Source organism: Carcharhinus amblyrhynchos, unplaced genomic scaffold, assembly GCF_965287045.1.
Source record: "Carcharhinus amblyrhynchos unplaced genomic scaffold, sCarAmb.v2.hapA scaffold_50, whole genome shotgun sequence".
NCBI classification, from domain to species: domain Eukaryota; kingdom Metazoa; phylum Chordata; class Chondrichthyes; order Carcharhiniformes; family Carcharhinidae; genus Carcharhinus; species Carcharhinus amblyrhynchos.
In genome coordinates, this window is record NW_027649791.1 from 2,355,501 (window position 1) to 2,378,808 (window position 23,308).

The 23,308-nt window shown below is 44.1% G+C and overlaps 1 protein-coding gene across 1 annotated transcript in view; it reads right to left on the reverse strand.

The window, feature by feature from the left end:
* The window catches only part of LOC145337476 (synaptojanin-2-like), a 204,190-nt gene that overhangs the window by 159,639 nt on the left and 21,243 nt on the right, over positions 1–23,308 (reverse strand). The window contains exon 2 of the mRNA XM_080182266.1: positions 10,604–10,690. Coding sequence (XP_080038392.1) covers positions 10,604–10,690 — 87 coding nt within the window. The remainder of the gene's footprint in view (positions 1–10,603; positions 10,691–23,308) is intronic.

Genomic DNA, 23,308 nt, shown 5'->3' on the forward strand with positions numbered 1-23,308 from the left:
TTCCATTCACAAGGACATCCATCGACCACTACCTTTGTTTCCTGTTACCAAACCAACTTTTTATCTGGTTTGACTCATAACCTGAATTCTATGTGTTTTTACCTTTTTGACCAATCTGCTGTGTGGGATCTTGTCAAACACCTTGCTAAAATCCACGTATACATCATCCACTGCACTACCTTCATCAACCCTCCTTCCTCAAAAAATTCAGTCAAATTTGAGAGGCAAAACCTTCCTTTAACAAATCCATCTGACCATCGCTGACAGGTCTATGCCTTTCTAAACCGCCCCCCCTTTATCTTGAGGCGGTGCCCCCTAGTCCTACTATCCTTTCTGAGCGGGAAGAGTCTCTCCACCACTATCCTATCCATCCCATTCATCATCTTATACATCTCAGTGAGATCTCCCCTCATTCTTCTAAACTCTAACGAGTACAAGCCTAATTTATTCAGCCTCTCCTCATAGTGACAGTTAATCCTATCCCTCAGAATTGACTCTACTATCTTGCCCACCACCTGTGTAAGACTAACTGTCCTTTAATTGTTTGGGATTTCGTTCAATTCCTTTTTAAATAATGGAACTATATTTGCATTTCTCCAGTCTTCCGGTACCACCTCTGTATCTACTGAGGATTGGTAAAATCATCCTCAGAGCATCTGCTGTGAAGGGAAAAAGGGGAAAGAGCGATCGTTAAAGGGGAAGGTATTTCGATAACGAATGTGTATGGCCTTCCAAATTATTCTCCTGCTTAAATCTTTATGGATTTTGTTGAATTAGCACCAACAAACTCTTTTATAGGAATCAAATCCTTTGATACACAAGCTTCCCATAACTAGAAGTCCATCCACTCAACAGGTGAAGGCATTAGCATTGTATGTGATAAATTAGGATACTCAAGAGTCAGAGGTTTACAGCATGGAAACAGACCTTCAGTCCAACTTGTCCACACCACCCTTTTTTTTAACCACAAGGTTGTCCCAATTAACTGCGTTTGGCCCAAAACCTCTATACTCATCTTACCTATGTAACTGTCTTAATGCCTATTAAAAGACAAAATTGTACCCACCTTTACCACTACTTCTGGCAGCTTGTTCCAGACATTCACCACTCTCTGTGAAAAAATTGTCCCTCTGAATCCTTCTGTATCTCTCCCCTCTCATCTTAAGCCTATGCTCTCTATGCTCCCCTACCTTTGGAAAAAGATGTTGAATATCTAGCTGATCTATGCCCCTCATTATGGTATAGATCACTATAAGATCACCTTAAGTCTCCTATGCTCCAGGGAAAAAAGTCCCAGTCTATCCAGCCCCTTCCAATAACTCAAACCATCAAGTCCCGGCAGAATCCTAGTAAATCTTTTCTGCACTCTTTCTAGTTTAATAATATCCTTTCTATAATAAGAACATAAGAAGTAGGAGCAGGAGTAGGCCATCTAGCCCTTCGAGCCTGCCCCGCCATTCAATAAGATCATGGCTGATCTGTCGTGGCTCAGCTCCACATTCCCGCCCTCTCCCCATAACCCTTAAACCCCTCGCTTATCAAAAACCCATCAACCCGCGTCTTAAAAATATTTAGCGAGGTAGCCTCCACCACTTCAACGGGCAGAGAATTCCAGAGATTCACCACCCTTTGAGTGAAGAAGTTCCTCCTCAACTCCGTTCTAAACCGCCCCCCCTTTATCTTGAGGCTGTGCCCCCTAGTCCTACTATCCTTTCTGAGCGGGAAGAGTCTCTCCACCACTATCCTATCCATCCCATTCATCATCTTATACATCTCAATGAGATCTCCCCTCATTCTTCTAAACTCTAACGAGTACAAGCCTAGTTTATTCAGCCTCTCCTCATAGCTCAACCCCCTCAACTCCGGCATCAGCCTAGTAAACCTCCTCTGCACTCCCTCCAAGGCCAAAATATCCTTGCGTAAGTACAGCGCCCAAAACTGCACACAGTACTCCAGCTGCAGCCTCACCAATGCCCTATACAGCCGCAGCAAGACCTCCCTACTTTTATATTCAATCCCCCTCGCTATGAAGGCCAGCATCCCATTTGCCTTCCTGACCACCTGCTGCACCTGCAAGCTGGGTTTTTGCGACTCATGCACAAGGACCCTAAGGTCCCTCTGCACCGTCGCCTGCTGAAGTTTTTCTCCACGTAAGTAATAATCCTTCCTACCATTATTCCTGCCAAAGTGGACCACCTCGCACTTGCCAACATTAAACTCCATTTGCCATTTCCTGGCCCATTCGCCCAGCCTATCTAGATCCTTCTGCAGACTCTCCACACCCTCCGCACAATTTGCCGTTCCACCAATCTTGGTGTCATCAGCAAATTTCGACACCATACACTCAGTTACCTCCTCCAGATCATCTATATAAATGGTAAATAGCTGAGGCCCCAGCACCGACCCCTGGGGCACTCCACTAGTCACCAACCGCCAATCCGAATAGCACCCATTGACCCCCACTCTCTGCCTCCTATTTGACAACCAATCCTCTATCCACGCTAACACCGAATCCCCGACTCCATGTCCCCTGACCTTCTGCAATAACCTCTTGTGAGGTACCTTGTCAAACGCCTTCTGAAAATCAAGAAAGACCACATCCACCGGCTCTCCTCTATCCACCGCCCTAGACACATCCTCATAGAACTCCAGTAAACTTGTCAGACACGACTTCCCCTTAACGAAACCGTGCTGCGAATGCTCTATCAAGCAATTCCCCTCAAGATGCCTCGCTATTTCTTCCTTGATGACGGATTCTAACATTTTACCTACAACAGACGTTAAACTAACCGGTCTATAATTCCCTGCCTTTTGCCTGGCACCCTTCTTAAACAACGGCGTAACATTAGCCGTTTTCCAATCTTCCGGCACTTCCCCGGAATCCAGTGACGTCTGGAAAATAACCACCAAGGCATCCACTATCACCTCCGCCATTTAGCATGACCAGAACTGTACACTTAAATGTTTGGAAAATATTACATCCCAAGAATAAAGAGTTCACCTTTTTCACTGCTCCCCACCAATGTAATACTAGAATTGATTATTTTTTCATGCCAAAAACAATATCACAGTCACTGATTTCCTGCTCTATGGTTACTATTGTGATCTTGCTGGAACTTAAGCTCAAGGGAATATATTCTAGAATATGGAGATTTAATGCTTCTCTGCATGAAAATCATAACTTTATTTCCTACTTCAAATTTGACCTTTTTTATTCAATTGATCCTCTTTCTGAAGTCAGCCCCTTGATCTTTTGGGAGAGTTGCAAGGCCATTTTGTTTATGGCCAACAGAAAGCGTTAGCTATGAGGAGAGATTGGGTAAACTGGGGTTGTTTTCCCTGGAAAGACGGAGAATGAGGGGAGACCTAATAAGAACATAAGAAATAGGAGCAGGAGTAGGCCATCTAGCCCTTCGAGCCTGCCCCACCATTCAATAAGATCATGGCTGATCTGAAGTGGATCAGTTCCACTTTCCCGCTTTCTCCCCATAACCCTTAATTCCCTTGTCTATCAAAAACCTATCTACCCGTGACTTAAATATAGTTAGCGAGTTAGCCTCCACCACTTCAATAGGCAGAGAATTCCAGATTAATAGAGGTGTATAAAATTACGAGGGGTATAAGAACATAAGAACATAAGAAATAGGAGCAGGAGTAGGCCATCTGGCCCTTCGAGCCTGCCCCGCCATTCAATAAGATCATGGCTGATCTGTCGTGGCTCAGTTCCACATTCCCGTCCTCTCCCCATAACCCTTAATCCCCTCTCTTATCAAAAACCCATCAACCCGCGTCTTAAAAATATTTCGCGAGGCAGCCTCCACCACTTCAACGGGCAGAGAATTCCAGAGATTCACCACCCTTTGAGTGAAGAAGTTCTTCCTCAACTCCGTTCTAAACCGCCCCCCCTTTATCTTGAGGCTGTGCCCTCTAGTCCTACTGTCCTTTCTGAGCGGGAAGAGTCTCTCCACCTCTATCCTATCCATCCCATTCATCATCTTATACGTCTCAATGAGATCTCCCCTCATTCTTCTAAACTCTAACGAGTACAAGCCTAGTTTATTCAGCCTCTCCTCACAGCTCGACCCCCTCAGTGGGAAGCTTTTTCCCAGGTCGGAGGTGACGAACACAAGGTGTCACAGGTTCAGGGTGAGGGGGGCAAGGTTTAACTCAGATATCAGAGGGACGTATTTTACACAGAGGGTGGTGGGAGCCTGGAATGCACTGCCAAGCAGGGTAGTGGAGGAAGACTCACTGGGATCGTTTAAGACTTATCTGGACAGTCACATGAGCAGACTGGGAATGGAGGGATATAAAAGAATGGTCTAGTTGGACCAATGAGCAGCGCAGGCTTGGAGGGCCTAAGGGCCTGTTTGCTGTGCTGTATTGTTCTTTGTTCTTTGCTGCTGGAGCGATAGCACCAGCTAAAAGTAAAATTGGCCAAAACGGAGAGTATGGTGAGAATCTTACTGAAAGAAATTAGTGCAATTTGAACAGCACTGGACTCCTCGCTGACTTAAACCAAGTAGATATTTAGTTCTCCTTTCAAAAAAGGAAGTATACTCTCAGACTGTCTCCATTCCACTGGATTCAAAGGGCACTGGATGCTTAAGGCATTTAAAAGCTTTTATGTTGATTGATATAAAACTGATCAGTCTGGCAATGCATTCATGCATGTGAAACTATTTTTCACTTCTTTGGAACGCCCAACAATTTCTGAACACCAAAGATCAACCTTAAATGCTCCCATTTCTAAGGGTGTTATCTATTTTGAGACAGCTTCAGTCTGATAAGACTTCAATACGTGATAGTTTTAGAACTGAATTTTTTAAGGAATTCAAAGACAAGTTAATAGAACCTCTGATTAGAATTCATAACCACTCAGTTGAAGCACGACAGTTGACTCAATTACTTAAAGAAGCAAATATCTCTGATTTTGAAGACAGGCAAGAGTCCAGAGGAGTGTGCATCCTACAGAACTGTCTCACTTTTAAATTTAGATGTGAAATGACTATCTAAAATACTAGCACTGCATCTACACAAAATTCTTCCCTTGATTATTCAGGGTGATCAGACCGAGTTTATAAAAGGCTGAAATTCAGGTAACATGGTGGTACAGTGGTAGGATGGCACAGTGGCAGGGCAGCACAGCACAGTGGCAGGGTGGTACAGTGGTTAGCACTGCTGCCTCACAGCTCCAGGGGCCTCCACATTCAATTCCAGCCTCAGTCACTGCCTGTGCAGAGTTTGCATATTCTCCCCGTGACTGTGTGAGTTTCCTCCGGGTGCTCTGCTTTCCTCCCACAGTTCAAAGATGTGCGGGTTAGGTTGATTGGCCATGCTAAATTGCACCTTAGTGTCCAGAGATACGTAGGTTAGAGGGATTAGCAGGGTAACTATATAGGGTTACGGGGATAGGGCCTGGATGGGATTGCTGTCGGTGCAGACTCGATGGGCTGAATGGCCTCCTTCTGCACTGTTGGGATTCTCTGATTGAATGAGTCTATGAATGTCAGAAGGCTATTCAACATCATTCAGCTTTCTCAAAAACAATCAATAGATAGCCTGACAATTTCATTAAATCTAGAGAAAACGTTTAACTGGGTGATGGAACGGAAATATTTATTCTATCAGCTACTACATTTTGGGATGGGGTGGGTGAGTGGATGGGGGGGAGGTAGTTTAAGTAGATACAAATGCTTTATAAAATCTGCTTGCAGCAGTTCTCACTAAGAATTATAGATCTAATCATTTTAGCTTTCAGCAGAGACCAGGCAGGGTTGTCCACTATCCCTATTGCTGTTTGCCATAGCTATCGAGCACTTAGCTGAGGCAACTGGACAGAACCCTTTGGTATTTGGATTAGTTAGTGGCGAAAAGCAGCATTAATTATGCTATATGCTGATGACATGTCAAAGCTAAAGTCTCTGGCCTGCTATTATTGACATCGTGGGTGGTTCAGTTCCTCCTCCGGTTATAAAATAAACGTTGCTAAGTCTGAGGCCATTCCATTAGGAAGGTTCAGGGTGGGACCCTTCCCCTACAGATGGTCCCCTTCGAGGTTTACTTATTTGGGTATTTCTATTCGCCTCTCAGTTCAAACTCCACCCCCTTCCTCATAGAATCCCTACAGTGCAGAAGGAAGCCATTCAGCCCAATGAGCCTGCACTGACAAAACTTCCACCCAGGCCCTATCCCCGTAAATCCACATATTTTACCCTGATAGTCGCCCTGACTCTAAGAGTTAATTTAGCGTGGCCAATCAACCTAACCCGCACATCTTTGGAAGGAGAGAGGAAACCAAAGCACCCGGAGGAAACGCAGACACGGGGAGAATGTGCAAACTCCACACAGTCACCCGAGGCTGGAATTGAACCTGGGTCCCTGGTGCTGTGAGGCAGTAGTGCTAAGCACTGTTCTGCCGTGCACACTGTCTGTAAAGTGGGACTTACATCACTGATCCTCTCTACCTATATCATGGCTGGGTAGGAGAGCACTGATTAAGATGAATGCATTTTCTCGGTCGCTGTATCCTCCACAGGCGCTACCAATTTTACTTTCTGCTGAGGTGCTGAACTAAATTAGTGGAGGTTTTAGCTCGATCGTGTGGAACAAAATGAGTCTGTGCTTAAAATTGGCCAAATTACAACTTCCAAGTTCAAAAGGACCCTTGGTATGTCGAATATAAAGTTGAATTGGCTAGCCTCTAATCCCAGATTGATACAAGAATTGATAAGAGGAGGTTCCACTTCCATTTGGCTCAATATTGAAGCTGCTCAGTCTGAATACTCTTTAAAACTTCTGCTGTTTCTCAGACAAACGGTAGAATCCAATAATCATTAATACTCAGAATGTGGAAGGTAGTCCATGATTTGGAAAAATATTGGCTTCTGCTCTCTTTCCCCATACAGGGTAACCCAGATATTCCTCCATGGACCATGGTTCTGACACTTGGAGGGATAGAGGACTCAAGACTGGGGCACCTGTATAGAGGGGATTTCCTTGTTATCCTTTGAGCAACTGTGTCAACAATGTGATACCCAAAGACATTTTGTTTTTAGATGCTTACAACCTCGAGACACATTATTCTTAATGAAACATCCCTGCACCTTAATGCCAGGGTTTCCTTGGTGGAAAAAGGACCTTATTGTCGGTGGCATAGTGCTTAGCACTGCTGCCTCACAGTGCCAGGGACCTGGGTTCAATTCTGGCCTTGGGTGACTGCCTGTGTGGAGTTCGCACATTCTCCCTGTGTCTGTGTGGGGTTCCTCCAGGTGCTCCAGTTTCCTCACACAGTCCAAAGGTGTGCACTAGGTTGACTGGCCTTGTTAAACTGTCTCCAGCATCAGGGAGACTAACAGGGTAAATACGTGGGGTTACAGGGATAGGGCTTGGGTAGGATTATAGACTTATTTGGGCCAAATTATAATAATAAATAATTAATAACAAATAAATCATCTCCTTCTGCGCTGTAGGGATGCTAGGATATATGGTTCTATGAATACGTAAGAGGTTCTGTGGATTTGGGAAAAGGACCTCATGATGAATTCTGATGGAAAAGATCTGAGGCAGTACCTAACAAAATGCAAATAAAATCTCAATCTATAACAGAATGAAGGAGACTCAACTAAAGAATTTTTCATCATTGCAAATCACAACAAGTTTAAGACACAAGATGAAGCCCAACATATACAACTTTGCCAAAAGTGTAAATTAGCAATAGGAGATTATACTCATTGGGGGCAATCTTACAAAAGAAATTCTAAGTCCAGGACAAGCGTGAAAACAGGAGAGTTTGTGAATCATTTTTTGGGTGAGTCCAAATCTGCTATCTCATCCACCTTGAGCAAAAGAAAACCCTCAAAAGTCGTTTCTCGCCTGTAGGGGGAAGGAGCATGGCCTAATTCGCCAGAATGCTGGCTGAGAGCAGTAAAGTGCACCATTGCACATGCGTAGGTCTCTAGCAGAGCCACCGTCATTCAGCCTCTGCTGCTCTCCGCTTGCTTCCATGGCCTGAAGCAGGCCACACCCAGCAACCGCAGGGGCCCGTGACCTATCGCAAACCCTCCACCCACTTGACCCTGCAATAACTCTCCCGCACACCTGAACCAATTCCCTCCTTCCCCCCCCCCGCCAATCACAAGGCTGAGTGACAGCAGGCCCCCGCCCTATGCCCAATTGACAGCCCGACACCACCCTCATGTCAGCCCCAAGCACCTCTCACCGATTGCAAAGCAGAGTGTGTAACGGTCCCTCCAGTATCACCAATCAGACCAGTATCACCAATAGCCCCACCCCTCCTAAGTAGGCCCTTCCCCTCTCAGGCCCTGCCTCCTTGGTACTGCCAGGATGTCAGGCTGGTACTGCCAGGTTGGCACTGTGCATGGGGAAACCTCGTCCAACGCCCCCTACCACCCCTGGTGGAAGACGGGGTGCCACAATAAACTCTGGTTGTACTGGTGAAGCCCCACCACGTCTGGTTCCCATTGATGGCAACCAGCTGTGATTCTCACCAGAAAGAACCTCTCCCAGCAAGGCCACAGAGGCAAGTGAGCCCATACAATACATGCCAGGCTCGCTAATTCCATGTAAATGATGTTGAAATTTAACAAATAATTTATTCAGCCTTGCGCCGGAAGTGGGCTCGAGGCTGATCTTGCCGGATATCCGATGCCAGTAAGATCGCAAGAAATTGGGCATGACCCTGATTTCTCAATTCTGTCATGATCTTACTGGCTTGCCCCACCCATTGGCCAGTGGGTAAAGTTGACCCCACAGTGTCTGGTCTTGTAATTGATTGGGCATACTTAAAGAGTTGCAATAAATATTTAATATGATCCAGGAGATGGTTTTTGATTCTTGTGCTTCCATCAAATGCATAATTAAGGTCATTGAGAAAAGGTTGTATAATATTCTAATGTGGGCAGCTGGGAAAAATATTTACGCTCTTGGATTGACGATAAGGCACCGTCTGTACAGAATTAGCACAAATTTATTATGGAGTGTATTCCAATGGAATTTCTAACTTGTATCCTTTGATCTAAATCAGACTCATTTCAAAAAGTATGGGGCCCATATCTTAAATATACAGGTTCCATAATGTCAGATTTACTCTGACCAGGCTTTCCGTATTGTATGCAGCACTGTCCCAAAGTAGTGTGTGTGAAGGTGTGCACCTTTTTCCCCATTTCTTTACAGCATTTGTCCTTTTTCTCCCTATCCTGTTACTTGTTTACTTGTCTTTTATGTGGAAGTATTGTGTTAGTTCAACCGAGTGTTGGTTTTCTTTATTTTTATATGGTGAATTGATTGTGCTGTACTGTACCAGTTTTAAGAGTGAGTTTTAGAAGCTAAAATTATTTCAGTAAGGGATTCTGAATTCATAGTTTGATTGACAGTTTAATGATCTTATTTAAGAATCTTTGCTGCGGGGTCGAAATAAGAAGTTTGCTTTTATGAGAGATTAACAACATGAAGAGATTTAAAAGTTTGAATAGGTTTCTTGAATGGGAGTTTTATTCACAATTAGGTGTGTAGGAGTGAGAACTATGTCAGAGTTGACGATTGTCAGGTTGTTTCATCTCAACATGGCTCCTGAGGTCTGTCCATGATAGCTATGCAGGTGGCAAGGGAATGGATGGAAGTGTGAGATAATGAGAGCTACCAGGCCTAACAGTGTTTTAAGTCCAAGATATCAGAGATGGGACTTCTTGCCAACCTGTCTCAGTACCTGCCCACTTTGTGGTCTGTTTGCTGAATCATTATGCCTAACCTGACCTTGCCCTTGTCTCCTGAGAGCAAAAATTGGGTCTAATGGGGCTCTTCAAACTAAGACAGGATATTTCCTCACTTGCGCTACCTGCCTCAATAATGTAAGTCATAGGAAATTGCTCCTAAAAGCAGGAAGTTCAGTAACCAGAGCACATAAATTTAAGATAATTAGCAAAACAATAAGGTTGAGGTAAAAAATTTGGTTTGTGCATAGAATTATCTCTATCTGGATTGCACTACCTGAAGGAATATTGGAAGCATATTCAACATTAATATTAAATATATAGGATTGGATGTATATTTGAAAAAGTGAAATTTTCAGTGCTATGTGGAAGAGCAAACTTATTATCTCATAGGTTCTGTTGATGGATGTTAAATATCTGGCAGTTTAAGGTAACAAGGTAAATAGGTTTGGGTTTTGATTAGCTAATTATACTCAGATCTGCATATAAAGATTCATGATGTGGAGATGCCAGCGTTGGACTGGGGTAAACAAAGTAAGAGGTAACCTGGTGTTGTGAGACTTCTTACAGAATAAAGATTCAGCCAGTGTTAGACTGAGAAAGTAAGCTCTGTGCAAGCAATAAACCTTCCGCACCAAAGCATCCTAGTTGCAGTGTCTTCTTCACAACCAGGCTTGGGAATTCCACTAACACAAGTAAATAGGTCTAATTAAATAGCATGGCACAAAAAGTGCCATCCAGAACTTGGTTTGAAGATAGATCCTGAATTTATAAAAACAGGTACGTCCTTGCTAAATCTAGCAAGATTCTAGTTTCGACAAATTGTGTATCATTAGACAAGTGAGGTTATACAAGATCATCTATCCACTTACCACTCTTCATACGGAGAACACCCAAACAGCCATATGCATCCATTATTTTCACATAATGACTCTTCACAACCTCCTTTTCCTCAGATGCTGAAAAAAAGACACTGATTAAGCATTTGACATGTGGAATCTCACAGAATTCAGATAATAATGTGTTAAATAATGGAAGAAATGCTGTGCAGTACAAGACCCTGTTGGTTAAATATGTGCTTGAACTGTCATCTCCCCTCTAGAGTTCTTATTTTCACTCATTCCTGAGTTTCCTCCAGCATTCACAAACTCAGTAGGTGACATTTTCCCAGAGCTGGGTACTAGGAGATGAGATCTGCACTGTCTCAATTCCCATTCCATCAGGGCAGCACTAAGTCATTGGTTTTCCCATTACCAGCATTAGAGTCAGAGGTTTACAACATGGAAATAGGCTCTTCGGCCCAACTTATCCATGCCGCCCTTTGTTTTTTAAAGCCAGTAAGGTATCCCAATTGCCCACATTTGGCCCATATCCCTCTATACCCATCTTACCCATGTAACTGTCTAAATGCTTTTTAAAAGACAAAATTGTACCCGCCTCTATTACTACCTCTGGAAGCTTGTTCCAGACACTCATCACCCTCGTGTGAAAAAATTGCCCCTCTGAACACTTTTGTATCTCTCCCCCTCACCTCAAATCTATGCCCTTTAATTTTAGACTCCCCTACTTTTAGGAAAAAGTGTTGACTATCTAGCTGACCTATGCCCTTCATTATTTTATAGATCTCTACAAGACCACCTCTAAGTAATTGGGGGTAATCTAGGTACTTGGATCAGGAATTGGCTGGCAGATAGGAGACAGAGGGTGGTGGTTGATGGTGAATATTCATCATGGAGTTCGGTTACGAGCGGTGTGCCTCAGGGATCTGTTTTGGGGCCACTGCTGTTTGTAATTTTTATTAATGATCTGGATGAGGGTATAGTTGGGTGGATTAGTAAGTTTGCTGATGACACCAAAGTCGGTGGTGTGGTAGATTGTGAGGAAGGGTGTCATAGTTTGCAGGGTGACTTAGACAGGTTGCAGAGCTGGGCCGCGAGGTGGCGGATGGAGTTTAATGCGGAGAAGTGTGAGGTAATTCATTTCGGTAGGAGTAACAGATGTGTTCAGTATAGGGCTAACGGGAGGACTTTGAATAGCGTGGAGGAGCAGAGAGATCTAGGTGTATGTGTACATAGATCCCTGAAAGTTGGGAATCAAGTAGATAAGGTAGTTAAGAAGGCATACGGTGTCTTGGCGTTTATTGGTAGGGGAATTGAATTTAGGAGTCGCAGCGTCATGTTGCAACTGTACACAACTCTGGTGCGACCGCACTTGGAGTATTGTGTGCAGTTCTGGTCCCCACATTACAGGAAGGACGTAGAGGCTTTGGAGAGGGTGCAGAGGAGGTTTACCAGGATGTTGCCTGGTATGGAGGGGAGGTCATATGAGGAGAGACTGAGGGATTTGGGGTTGTTTTCGCTGGAAAGAAGGAGGCTAAGAGGGGATCTTATTGAAACATATAAGATGATTAGAGGTTTAGATAGGGTGGATAGTGATAGCCTTTTTCCTCGGATGGAGAATGCTAGCACGAGGGGGCATGGCTTTAAATTAAGGGGTGGTAGTTATAGGACGAATGTCAGGGGTAGGTTCTTTACCCAGAGGGTGGTGAGGGATTGGAATGCCCTGCCTGCTGCGGTTGTAAATGTGCCTAGTTTGGGGGCGTTTAAGAGATTTGTGGATAGGTTTATGGACGAAAAGGGATTGGTTTAGATTAGTGGGTCAGTGTTTTTTTTTAAAAAACCTGGTCGGTGCAACATCGTGGGCCGAAGGGCCTGTTCTGCGCTGTAATGTTCTATGTTCTATGTTCTAAGTCTCCTACCCTCCAGGAAGAAAAAGTCTCATCTATCCAGTCTCTCCTTATAACTCAAACATTGCTGAGTTAGGAAAAGTCATGCAAACTATATATTGCAATGCTCACCTTTACAGCCTGGTAAGACTTCTAATTCTCTCTGTTTGGCTTGAATATAAAATCGGGTCTCAGATTTGAAAGGCATTTAATGTTGAGTTTATATTCAGAAGATTTTTGCAGTGACATTAAACTTCAGCTAATCTCATGTACATAGATGCTAATCGAAGCTCTTATGTAAAATTTAATTAGTGAAAATATTTCCACAATGTTAATGCTTTAGCCAGCCAATTGGGTAGAGGTTCTCATCATCACAATGGCCTTGATTTTAACATTAATCATCGGAACATGAGTTAGTCTGTTGCCTCCAGGAACTGCTAAATTCTGTCACAGTTCCAGGTCCATGATGTGCTACAGTGGGGATCAGATGTCAATGAAACCCTGATGCCATTAAGCAATTGCTAGGAGAGTGCAGACTCCACACCAATACATAAAGTTATGCACTCCATCATACACCAGCAAACCATGATGTTGTGGTGGCCATAGCTCAGTGGCAGCACATTTGCCTCTGAAGTTCAAGCTTTACTTCACAGACACTAACGAGTGCTGTACTCACAAGTTTTAGATAAAGATTTTAAGTCTTCCCTTTAAGACTACATAAAAAATCCTGTTTCAGAGCTGCAGAGTCCAATATTTATCCCTCAAACAATATGACAAAACAGATAATCTGTGGAACTCTGTTATGCACAAATTGGCTACTGTTTTTCTGACATTACAACAGTGCCTATTTAAACGCTTGTCTTTTTTTCCCCTACAATTCAGTACACTCTTTGATCCTTCTGCCAGTCGCAGTAGTTTCTCCTCATTTTCTCTGTCAAAATCTGCATAATTTTGAAGACTTCATCAAATTTCCTTCTAACCTTCTCTATTTGGAGAACAACCCCAATTTCTCCATCCAACTGAAGTCTCTTAGTCCTGTAAGGTGCCAAGAATGGAGGCTGAACTAAAATTTTCCGATAACTTCCTTGCTTGGGCTTTCTTTGTATCTATTGATAAAGCAAAGGCTCACAAATGCTTTAACAGCCTTATCAACTTGTCGTGCCACCGTCAATGATTTATGTACACACACCCTCAGGTCTGTTGCACCACCATCTTTAAAATTCCACTGCCTCTCTTTATTTAATCGATCATACTTTATCTGCCATGTAACTGCTCTTCTCACCAGTTTTTTAATCCCTCCTAAAGGCTATTAATATCCTTCTCATCATCTGAGTATCATGCAAATTTTGAGATCATTCTCTCTATATCCAAGTTCAGGCCATTAAGATATATCAAAGAGCAATGGTTCTAAGGCCAACCTGATGGTACACAACTGTGTATTCTTTCCAATCTGAAAAATCAGCCATTCTGCACTACTTTCTCAACCAATCTCACATCAACACTGCCACTGTCACCACGATTATAATCCCATAGGCTTCTGAACATTCGATCCTCATCTCCAGGTCTTTATGGTCATTTTGTGCATATCTCCAGGTATTTAGTACACAAGAAAATCCAGCCCTCTGTGTAACTCCATGAGGCATGGAGTCGAGGGTCAGCCATGATCTCGTGGAATGGCAGAGCAGGCTCGAAGAGCCGTGGCCTACTCCTGCTCCAAATTCATATGTTCGTATGCAACATCCTGAACTGAAAGAATTCAAACGTTGGTGCATTTAAACTTCTGCAATTTTCCTTGTTGTGCAATATTTCAACTTGGTTAAATCAGAATGAAAAACAAATATTATGTAATCTAAAATATGTTCAGAAAGCTCATTTTCTTCACATAACTGATGTCATTGCATCTGGGTTTGTAAACAAATGGGAGGTTTATGCAGTACTTTGTCATAAAGGCTGACCCTTCGTACTGAAGGAAGTGAAGACTTGATGTAAAATGCTGGCAGTGTATTAAAGTATTGTATAATCTCGGAACATTTCTACCAAACATTTGTTGGAAAGTTACAAAGATGACTATAGAAATATGCCCCCATTTTAGAAATATGGGTGCGATTTTCTTAGCCTGCTGCTCGAATAGTGCAGCTGGCCAGGAAACGTAGCGCAGGATTCACAACTGGTATCCAGCCAGTCGTGACTTTCCCCAGGCCATTTTTAAAAAAATATATTGCACCAAAAATCAGTGCGAGGCTGATTACAATATTCAAATCTGAATTTCCAAGTCATTAGCAAGCCCAGGACAGTATCATCTGGGGTTTTCCCCAGCACACCTCCAACCCCACCGCCAGGAGCAGTTCCCACCAGCAAGAATTAAAGCTATTTCCCAAAGGGGATAGGTGTGATCGACGGGGGAAAATCGGGGAGGGGGATGGTGCCGGGGGAGACATTGGAAGGCCAGCAATGGCGGGGGGGGCTGATCTTCCTACTGACAGATCGGGTGCATGTCCAGTGGCCCACTCAGCACGCTAATGTCACCCTCTCAGGTGAGATCAGGCCTGTGGTGGCCACACACCCCACCCCCCCAACCCGGCGTGATTCCCCAGTGGACTCATTGAAGCACGGAATCCCAGAAATTCATTCAACTAAGTGTGCCCAAAAAACAGGCAGGAAACGTCTGCCCGGTTGGGCACTTAGTTTCTTTCTGGGAAAATCGCCCCCATAATTGGTGTTAATTTTATTTCGATTTTGTATCCTTTAGAAATCTGTCTTTTAATTTCTGCTGATGTGTCGTGAAATGGATACAATCCTATGAGGATATACCATTTACTGAAAAGAATACAACCAACAGACAAGGTCAACTTTTTGGCTATAAGCACTGGCATTAGATAAAATTCATATTGCAACAAATCACAAGGTGTTTCTTTGCTGCAGGGTGAATTGTGCATTTTGAACGCGACTTTAGGGAAAACTAACAGAAAATGCACTTGAAAGCAAATGGCTACTTGTCTACTTGTCTATTTGTCTACTTGAAAGCAAATGGCTTTCAAGTAGACAAATAGAGCAAGGTAGCTGGGATCTAGAATGTAATTCCAAAGTGCAGGGAAGTGATCACTGAAATATAAGTTCAAAATCTAGCCATTGACTGGATCTTTGAGTTCTTTTTGCCCTATTCCTACTCCAGCACTCGAGTTTCTTCATACTCAACTGAAGAAGAGCTTAACCTCAAAAGCTTGTGAGTTTACTATCAAATAAATCGGTTGGACTTAAACCTGGTGTTGTCAGACTTTTTACTGTGTTTACCCCAGTCCAACGCCGGCATCTCCACATCATTGGAGAAGCAGGACAGACTTTGGTTAAAAACAGAGTTTTATGAATGGTGTGTGATCTCTTGCATTGCTGCTGCTTCTCTGTTTCCCACGTTAGGTTTTTTAACCTCACTTCTGGTGCTACTTTAATACAACATAGCTCCAGTGGGCCAATAGAAATAAATACAAGTATGCAATATTTCCTTCCCTCTTAAACTGAACGTCCCCACACGTTCAAAACAAATTGAATATGGGCAATAGTCAATAAGTCAGTCACTATTAGTAAGTCTGGAGATAGTCACTCTCAGAACAGTTGATGGCGAACATCTCCGATCTTCTTCCTCACACTGCTGGGAACCTCTGATATCAACTTTCCACTGATGTCATTAGTGGTTGGTTTAACCAGCATTGACATTGAAACTAGTGGTTGTCTCTGCGTCTGAACAGAGGGTGAGGTGTTGCTTTCCTCAGTAGTGTCTGATAGTATAGGGGTTGTAAAAAGGTTCTAATCAGGGCTTTCTAATTCTGATCCTAAATTTTCAACAGGCTCCAGATTTGGTGATTTAGTTCTTCCAGCCAATAAGTGAACTGCATGTCTCCTCCAGATAATGGCATCTCTGGTGTGGACAGTGTAAGAGACAGGTCCAGTCTATGCAAGGACAGTGGCAAGAACACATTTCTCCCCTGTAGAATAGTTCTAAGCTAAAACTTCTTGTCTTTGGTGGGAAATTCTGTATTCTGCCTTCCCACCATTCCACTTCTGTTTGTTTTTGCTGTTGCACAATCTCCTTATTGTGGTAGACCAGCAAGAATTTGTTAAGGCCCACAATAAGTGAAACTTGTTCCTTGGTTGCTTTCAAAGTGTGTCTCAAGGTTCGGATGAAATGTTCTGCGAGTCCATTAGCATCAGGGTGATATGGTGTGGAAATGTGTTGAATACCGTTTTCTTGTAGGAAGTTCTCAAATTCCTGCAAGACAAATTGAGGTCCTTTGTCACTTATCAGCTGTTCAGGAAATCCAAAGTGGCCAAATACTTCTCCGAACCTCTCAATAGTCTTCTCAGACGAGGTAGATGTCATCACAGCAATCTCTGGCCATTCGGTATGAGCATCAACTATTACTGAGAACATATGTCCTTAGAAGGGTCTTACAAAATCCCCATGCACACATTGCCAAGCCTCTTCAGACCACTCTCACGGACACAGCAGTGCTAAGACTGGCAGGTTTCTTATCTTTGCATAGGAAGAATGTGTTCTGGCTCTCTTCAATTTCCATTCAGTTTAGACCACCAGAAATAACTGCTCACTATTTCCTTCATGCAGATGAATCCACAGTGGCCTCAGGTAGCTTCTCCAACATCCATTTCCTCAGTTAAAAACTAATTCCTGCAGATGCTGAAATCTGAAGCAAAAGCAGAAAATGATGGAAAATCTTAGCACGCTTGACAGCATCTGTGGAGAGAGAATAGGGCTAACATTGAAATGTTAGCCCTATTCTCTCTCCAGACACTTACATTATCAAGACACTTACATTATGGGGTCTGGGTGACCGTTTGTCAGAGCCAAAGAGAACTGGAAATAGGATGAGCTTTATATCCTTGTGGGGTAGGCTTAGATTTACATTGCATTTACATTCTCTTTGACCATGTTGTCTTTGTCAACCACTCCCTAGCCTCCACCTATCGCTGACCCTGTATCCAGCCCCATTTTCTGTTTTTGCTTCAGATTTCAGCATCTGCAGGAATTAGTTTTTAACTGAGGAAATGGATGTTGGAGAAGCTACCTGAGGCCACTGTGGATTCATCTGCATGAAGGAAATAGTGAGCAGTTGTTTCTGGTGGTCTGAACTGAATGGAAATTGAAGAGAGCCAGAACACATTCTTCCTGTGCAAAGATAAGGGGCTGGATACAGGGTCAGCGATAGGTGGAGGCTAAGGAGTGGTTTCTAATTGCCTCCACCTATCACTGCTGGTATATCCAGCCCCTACTGCTCTATTCCGCCCCCCCGACCCCCGACAAGGGTAGAAATCTCATCCTACTTCCAGGGCTCTTGAGCTCTGATGAAGGGTCATCTAGACTCGAAACGTTGGCTCTATTCTTTCTCCAAAGATGCTGTCAGATCTGCTGAGATTTTCTCTTTCTGTCCTGTGTTGTCTGTGGTGGTGGATGGTCACTCCAAGCCCCTGTACAATTAATCTTAATTGTACTGGCAACTCTGTTCTTCAGTAGTAGGATTTCAGATTCCAAAGTCTCTCCTCATAAAACCAGACCCATCACTTCTGAGAGCACAGGATTGCTCCAAGTGTGCTTTCGTACTTGTCTAGAAGTGACAGGTGTGTTGTATACTTGTTCAAAGTTGAAGATATTCCTCCTCGAGCAGGCTGATGAACTGCCTGGTAGTGACAATCTTGAAAGTCCATCCATATTACCATGTAGACTTGATTGTCAGTACTTGATAATGTAAGTGTGTGCAGACAAGAGCACTGCCCATCTTTGCATCCAACTTGCTGTCAGTGAAGGAATTCCCACATGTGGCCCAAAAAGGGTAGTGAATGGATGGTACGGTCTGTCAACAATGTAAACTTTCCCCGTACAGGAACTAATTCTTTACTCTAGGGATACATGTTCATTGTTCCTCGAAAGTGGAGTCACAGCTGGACACAGTGGTGAAGAAGGCATTCAGCATACTTGGTTTCATTGGTCAGAACATTGTATGGGATGTCTTGTTGAAGTTGTACAAGACATTGGTAAGGCCACATTTGGAATACTGTGTACAGTTCTGGTCACTCTATTATAGAAAGGATATTATTGAGCTAAAAAGAAAAGATTTACTAGGATGCTTCTGAGACTTGATGCTTTGAGTTACAAGGAGAGGCTGAATAGATTGGGATTTTTTTCTCTGCAGCATAGAAGGCTGAGGAGTGATCTAATATAGGTCTATAAAATAACGAGTGGCATAGATCAGCTAGATAATCAATATCTTTTTCCAAAGGTAGGAGTGTCTAAAACTAGAGGGCATAGGTTTAAAGTGAGAAGGGAGAGATACAAAGAAGTGTCCAGAGAGGCAGTTTTTTCACACAGAGGTTGACGAGTGTCTGGAACAAACTGCCAGAGGTAATCGTAGAGGCAGGTACAATTTTGTCTTTTAAAAGGCATTTAGACAGTTACTCTTAATGAAGACCTGTGCAGCATACGACCTCCTCATCACCAACACAACCTTTCATCTGCCTACCCATAACAAGACCTCCTGGATGCACCCCCGCTCTAAGCATTGGCATTTTATCGACTATGTCATTGTCAGGAGAAAAGACAGGCAGGATGTCAGAGTGACCAAGGCCATGTGTGGTGCTGACTGCTGGACAGATCACAGGCTCATTGTCTCCAAAGTGAGGCTCCGCATCAGACCCAAGAGGCGACCACATGGAAGCAAGGTTATGAAAAGAATCAATGTGCCCAAGCTAAAGAACCCCAGCATAGCTTCAGCACTGGCCAAAGACTTAGAAATCAAGCTTGCTGACATACACTTCGCAGGCAGCACTGAGGATGACTGGGAATGTTTCAGGGATGCTGTCCATACATCTGCACTGAAGATGCTTGTGCCCTCTACCCGCAAGCAGCATGACTGGTTCAATGAGAATGATGAGGAGAGATACAGGCTCTACTTGTTGAAAAGCACTGTCTTCATCGGGCCTGTCAGAACGACCCATCATCAGTTGCCAAGGAAAATGCTTTTACCAGTGCTCGCAGGACAGTCCACAATAAACTGTGTAAAATGCAGGATGCCTGGCTGAGCGCCAAGGCAGATGGAATACAGGGATATGCTGACAGAAACGACTTGAAACGGTTCTATGAAGCCCTCAACACTCTCTACGGACCTCAATCTCTCAGGAGTTCCCCCCTCGAGTACAGATGGTACAACTCTCATTACAGAGAAGGCTCAGATCCTGCAGAGATGGGCTGAACACTTTGAAGCCGTCCTCAACTGATCGTCATCTATTAATGATGAGGCAATAGACAGGATTCCCCAGGTTGGTATCAACAGTGCCATGAATGGCCCGCCAGTAGTAGCCAAAGTCACGAAAGCTGTCAGCCAGCTATCCAGTGGCAAAGCCCCAGGGGCAGATGCCATACCCGCAGAGATCTATAAAGCTGCTGGTCCTGTACTTAGAGAAGCTCACCAAGTTGTTCCAGTCCCTTTGGAAGCAAGGATCCATTCCTCAGGAACTTAAAGATGCTTCCATTGTACACCTCTACAAGAGGAAGGGCAATCGGCAAATATATGACAACCACTGAGGAATCTCGCTGCTCTCCATCACAGGAAAAACCCTCACAAGAGTCCTGCTAAACCATCTGGTCACTCATCTGGAGCTGGGCCTGCTTCCAGAGTCACAGTGTGGCTTCCACAAAGATCACGGGATTATTGACATGATTTTTGCTGCGCGCCAACTTCAGGTGAAGTGTCAGGAGCAGAATTGCAAGCTCTACACAACCTCTGTTTACCTCACGAAAGCCTTTGATGCTGTAAGTCAACAAGGCCTGTGGAGGATCATGTCAAAGTTCAGCTGCCCCACCACCCCCACCCCCCCAAACTCATTCAGATGGTATGCCAGTTCCATGATAGCATGATGACTAGAGTACTGGATGGCGGAGAATCCTCTGAGGCATTCCCAGTCACCAATGGCATCAAACAGGGCTATATGCTCGCACCCACACTGTTCAGCATGATGTTTACTGCCATGCTGAATGATGCCTTCCAGGACAGTGTTGCTGGAATCAGCCTCAAGTACAGAGTGGATGGGAGGCTCTTCAACCTGACGAGACTTCAAGCTATTACCAAAGTGAAGGAGACTGTTCGGAGAGATTTCCTCTTTGCCGATGACTGTGCCCTGTAAACTGGCTCAGAGCCAGAGATACAAGTCAGCATGGACAAATTTTCCATGGCTTATGACAACTTTGGACTCACCATCAACATTAAAAAGTCCGAAATTATGCACCAGCCTGCTCCTCATGCACCGTACACAGAACCCATAATCACAATCAAAGGGTAGAAACTACAGGCAGTGGACCAGTTCACTTATCTTGGCAGCACCCTCTCCCAAGCAGTGACTATTGACACAGAAGTTAACTGTAGAATAGCAAAGGCAAGTTCTGCTTTCGGTAGACTGTGCTCCACTGTATGGGAACGTTGAGGAATCAGCCCAGCAACAAAACTGAAGGTCTACAGCACCGCGGTACTCACTACCCTCCTGTATGCCTGTGAAATGTGGGCTGTGTATCAAAGGCATGCAAGACAGCTCAATCATTTCCACATGACTTGTCTTCACAGAATATTACGCATCAGAAAGCAAGATAAAGTACCAGATACTGAAGTTCTGTCCAGAGCAAGTCTACCATCAGGCCACACACTGCTGATGAGAGCACAGACCCGGTGGGCAGGTCATGTTATCCGTATGTCAGACAAGCACATACCCAAGCAGCTCCTTTTTGGGGAGCTCTCTGCTGGAAAATGCTCACATGGAGAGCAGAAAAAATGTTTCAAAGACACTCTCAAGACCTCCCTGAAGTCACTGAACATAGGTACAACTGCCTGGGAAACACTGGCACAAAACCGCCCTACCTGGCACTGCCCCATTCACAACGGCTGTCAAGCTTACAAAGCAAAGTGCATTGCTGAAGCAAAACTTAAGCATGAGCTGCTCAAATCCAGAAGCACCAGCGCAACAACTACAATACATACACACGTCTGTCCAATATGTGCCAGGACATTCCGTGCCCGAATTGGCCTGATCAGTCATCTTCGGACACACCGCAACCAGCCTCAAAATGACTAATGGTGTCAAGGTCCTCATCGATGACAATGGACGAACTACAACAACAACAACAACAACAGACAGTAACATGGGTAAGATGGGTATAGAGGGGTATGGGCCAAATGCTGGCAATTGGGACTAGCTTCGGGGTTAAAAGAAAGGGCGGCATGGACAAGTTGGGCCGAAGGGCCTGTTTCCATGCTGCAAACCTGTATGACTCTGGAAATGCTTCCCATTTAATCTGGACATTTCAAGAAGCAAACTAATGGGCCTTCCTTCACACAGTGGCATGATGTGGGAGACCACTGCTTCTACACCATAAGGAATGTGTTACAAGCTAACTGTAAGGTTAAAGTAGGATCAAAGTGTGTGAGAGTGTCAGAATGAAGTAACACTTCTCTTATTGAAACATATAAGATGATTAGAGGTTTAGATAGGGTGGATAGTGATAGCCTTTTTCCTCGGATGGAGAAAGCTAGCACGAGGGGGCATGGCTTTAAATTAAGGGGGGGTAGCTACAGGACGGATGTCAGGGGTAGGTTCTTTACCCAGCGGGTGGTGAGGGATTGGAATGCCCTGCCTGCTGCAGTTGTAAATGCGTCTAGTTTGGGGGCGTTTAAGAGATCTCTGGATAGGTTTATGGACGAAAAGGGATTGGTATAGGCTAGTGGGTCATTGTTTTTGTAACTGGTCGGCGCAACATCGTGGGCCGAAGGGCCTGTTCTGCGCTGTAATGTTCTATGTTCTATGTTCTTTGGCTTACATGAAGTCTAGAACAAGAGGTTATAGATAACATAGTGAGAGGAGGTAGATTCAAGACTACTTCTCTCCGAGGGTCGTGTATCTGTAGAAGTCACTGACTCAGAGCGTAGTGGAGGCAGAATCAATCCACAGAATCAAGAAATAGTAATGTTTCTGATGAAAAGCAGAATAAGTTGAGATTAGGATAAAATCAGCCATGATCATATTAAATAGAAGAGTGGGCTTGAGAAGCTGAATTGCCTACTCCCTGCTATTAATTCCTATCAGATGTTTCTATGAAGGCGGTATCACATTGGTCTGACCACTTCCACATTTTGTTCTGGCACAAAGAGGTTATCAATCATTGCCAAGTTTGGGGCAAATCTTCCATAATAATTCAACATCCTCAGAAGAAACATAACTGGGTTAATATTCTGAGGTACAAATGCCTCTGTAACGGCCTTAGAAGGAGGTTTGTGAAGGCCAGTGCCATCAATCATATGTCCCAAATACTCAACGGAGGATTAGAAGAACTCAGACTTGTCCATATGGACTCTCAGACCATAGTCTTCCAATCTCTGGCGAGTGGCATCCAAGTTTTCAAGGTGTTTCTCTTCATCCCTTCCAGAGACTAGGATCATCCAGATAGCACTGGACTCTGTTCAGTCCACTCAGAATCTGATCCACTGCCCTTTGAAAAAGTGCAGGAGAAGATGTAATACCTAATGCAAATTTTTAGTACCTGAACAAGCTTTTGTGTATTTCAATTGTCAGGAGGGCTGCCTCATGATGCCAGGCACTCGGGTGATTGTGTGGAGTTTGCATGTTCTCCCTGAGTCTGAACGAGTTTCCCCGGCTCCTCCGATATCCTCCCACACTCCAAAGACGTGCAGCTTTTTTTTTTATTCATTCGTGGGACATGGGCATCACTGGCTAGCCAGCATTTATTGCCCATCCCTTGAGAAGGTGGTGGTGAGTTACCTTCTTGAAACTCTGCAGCCCACGT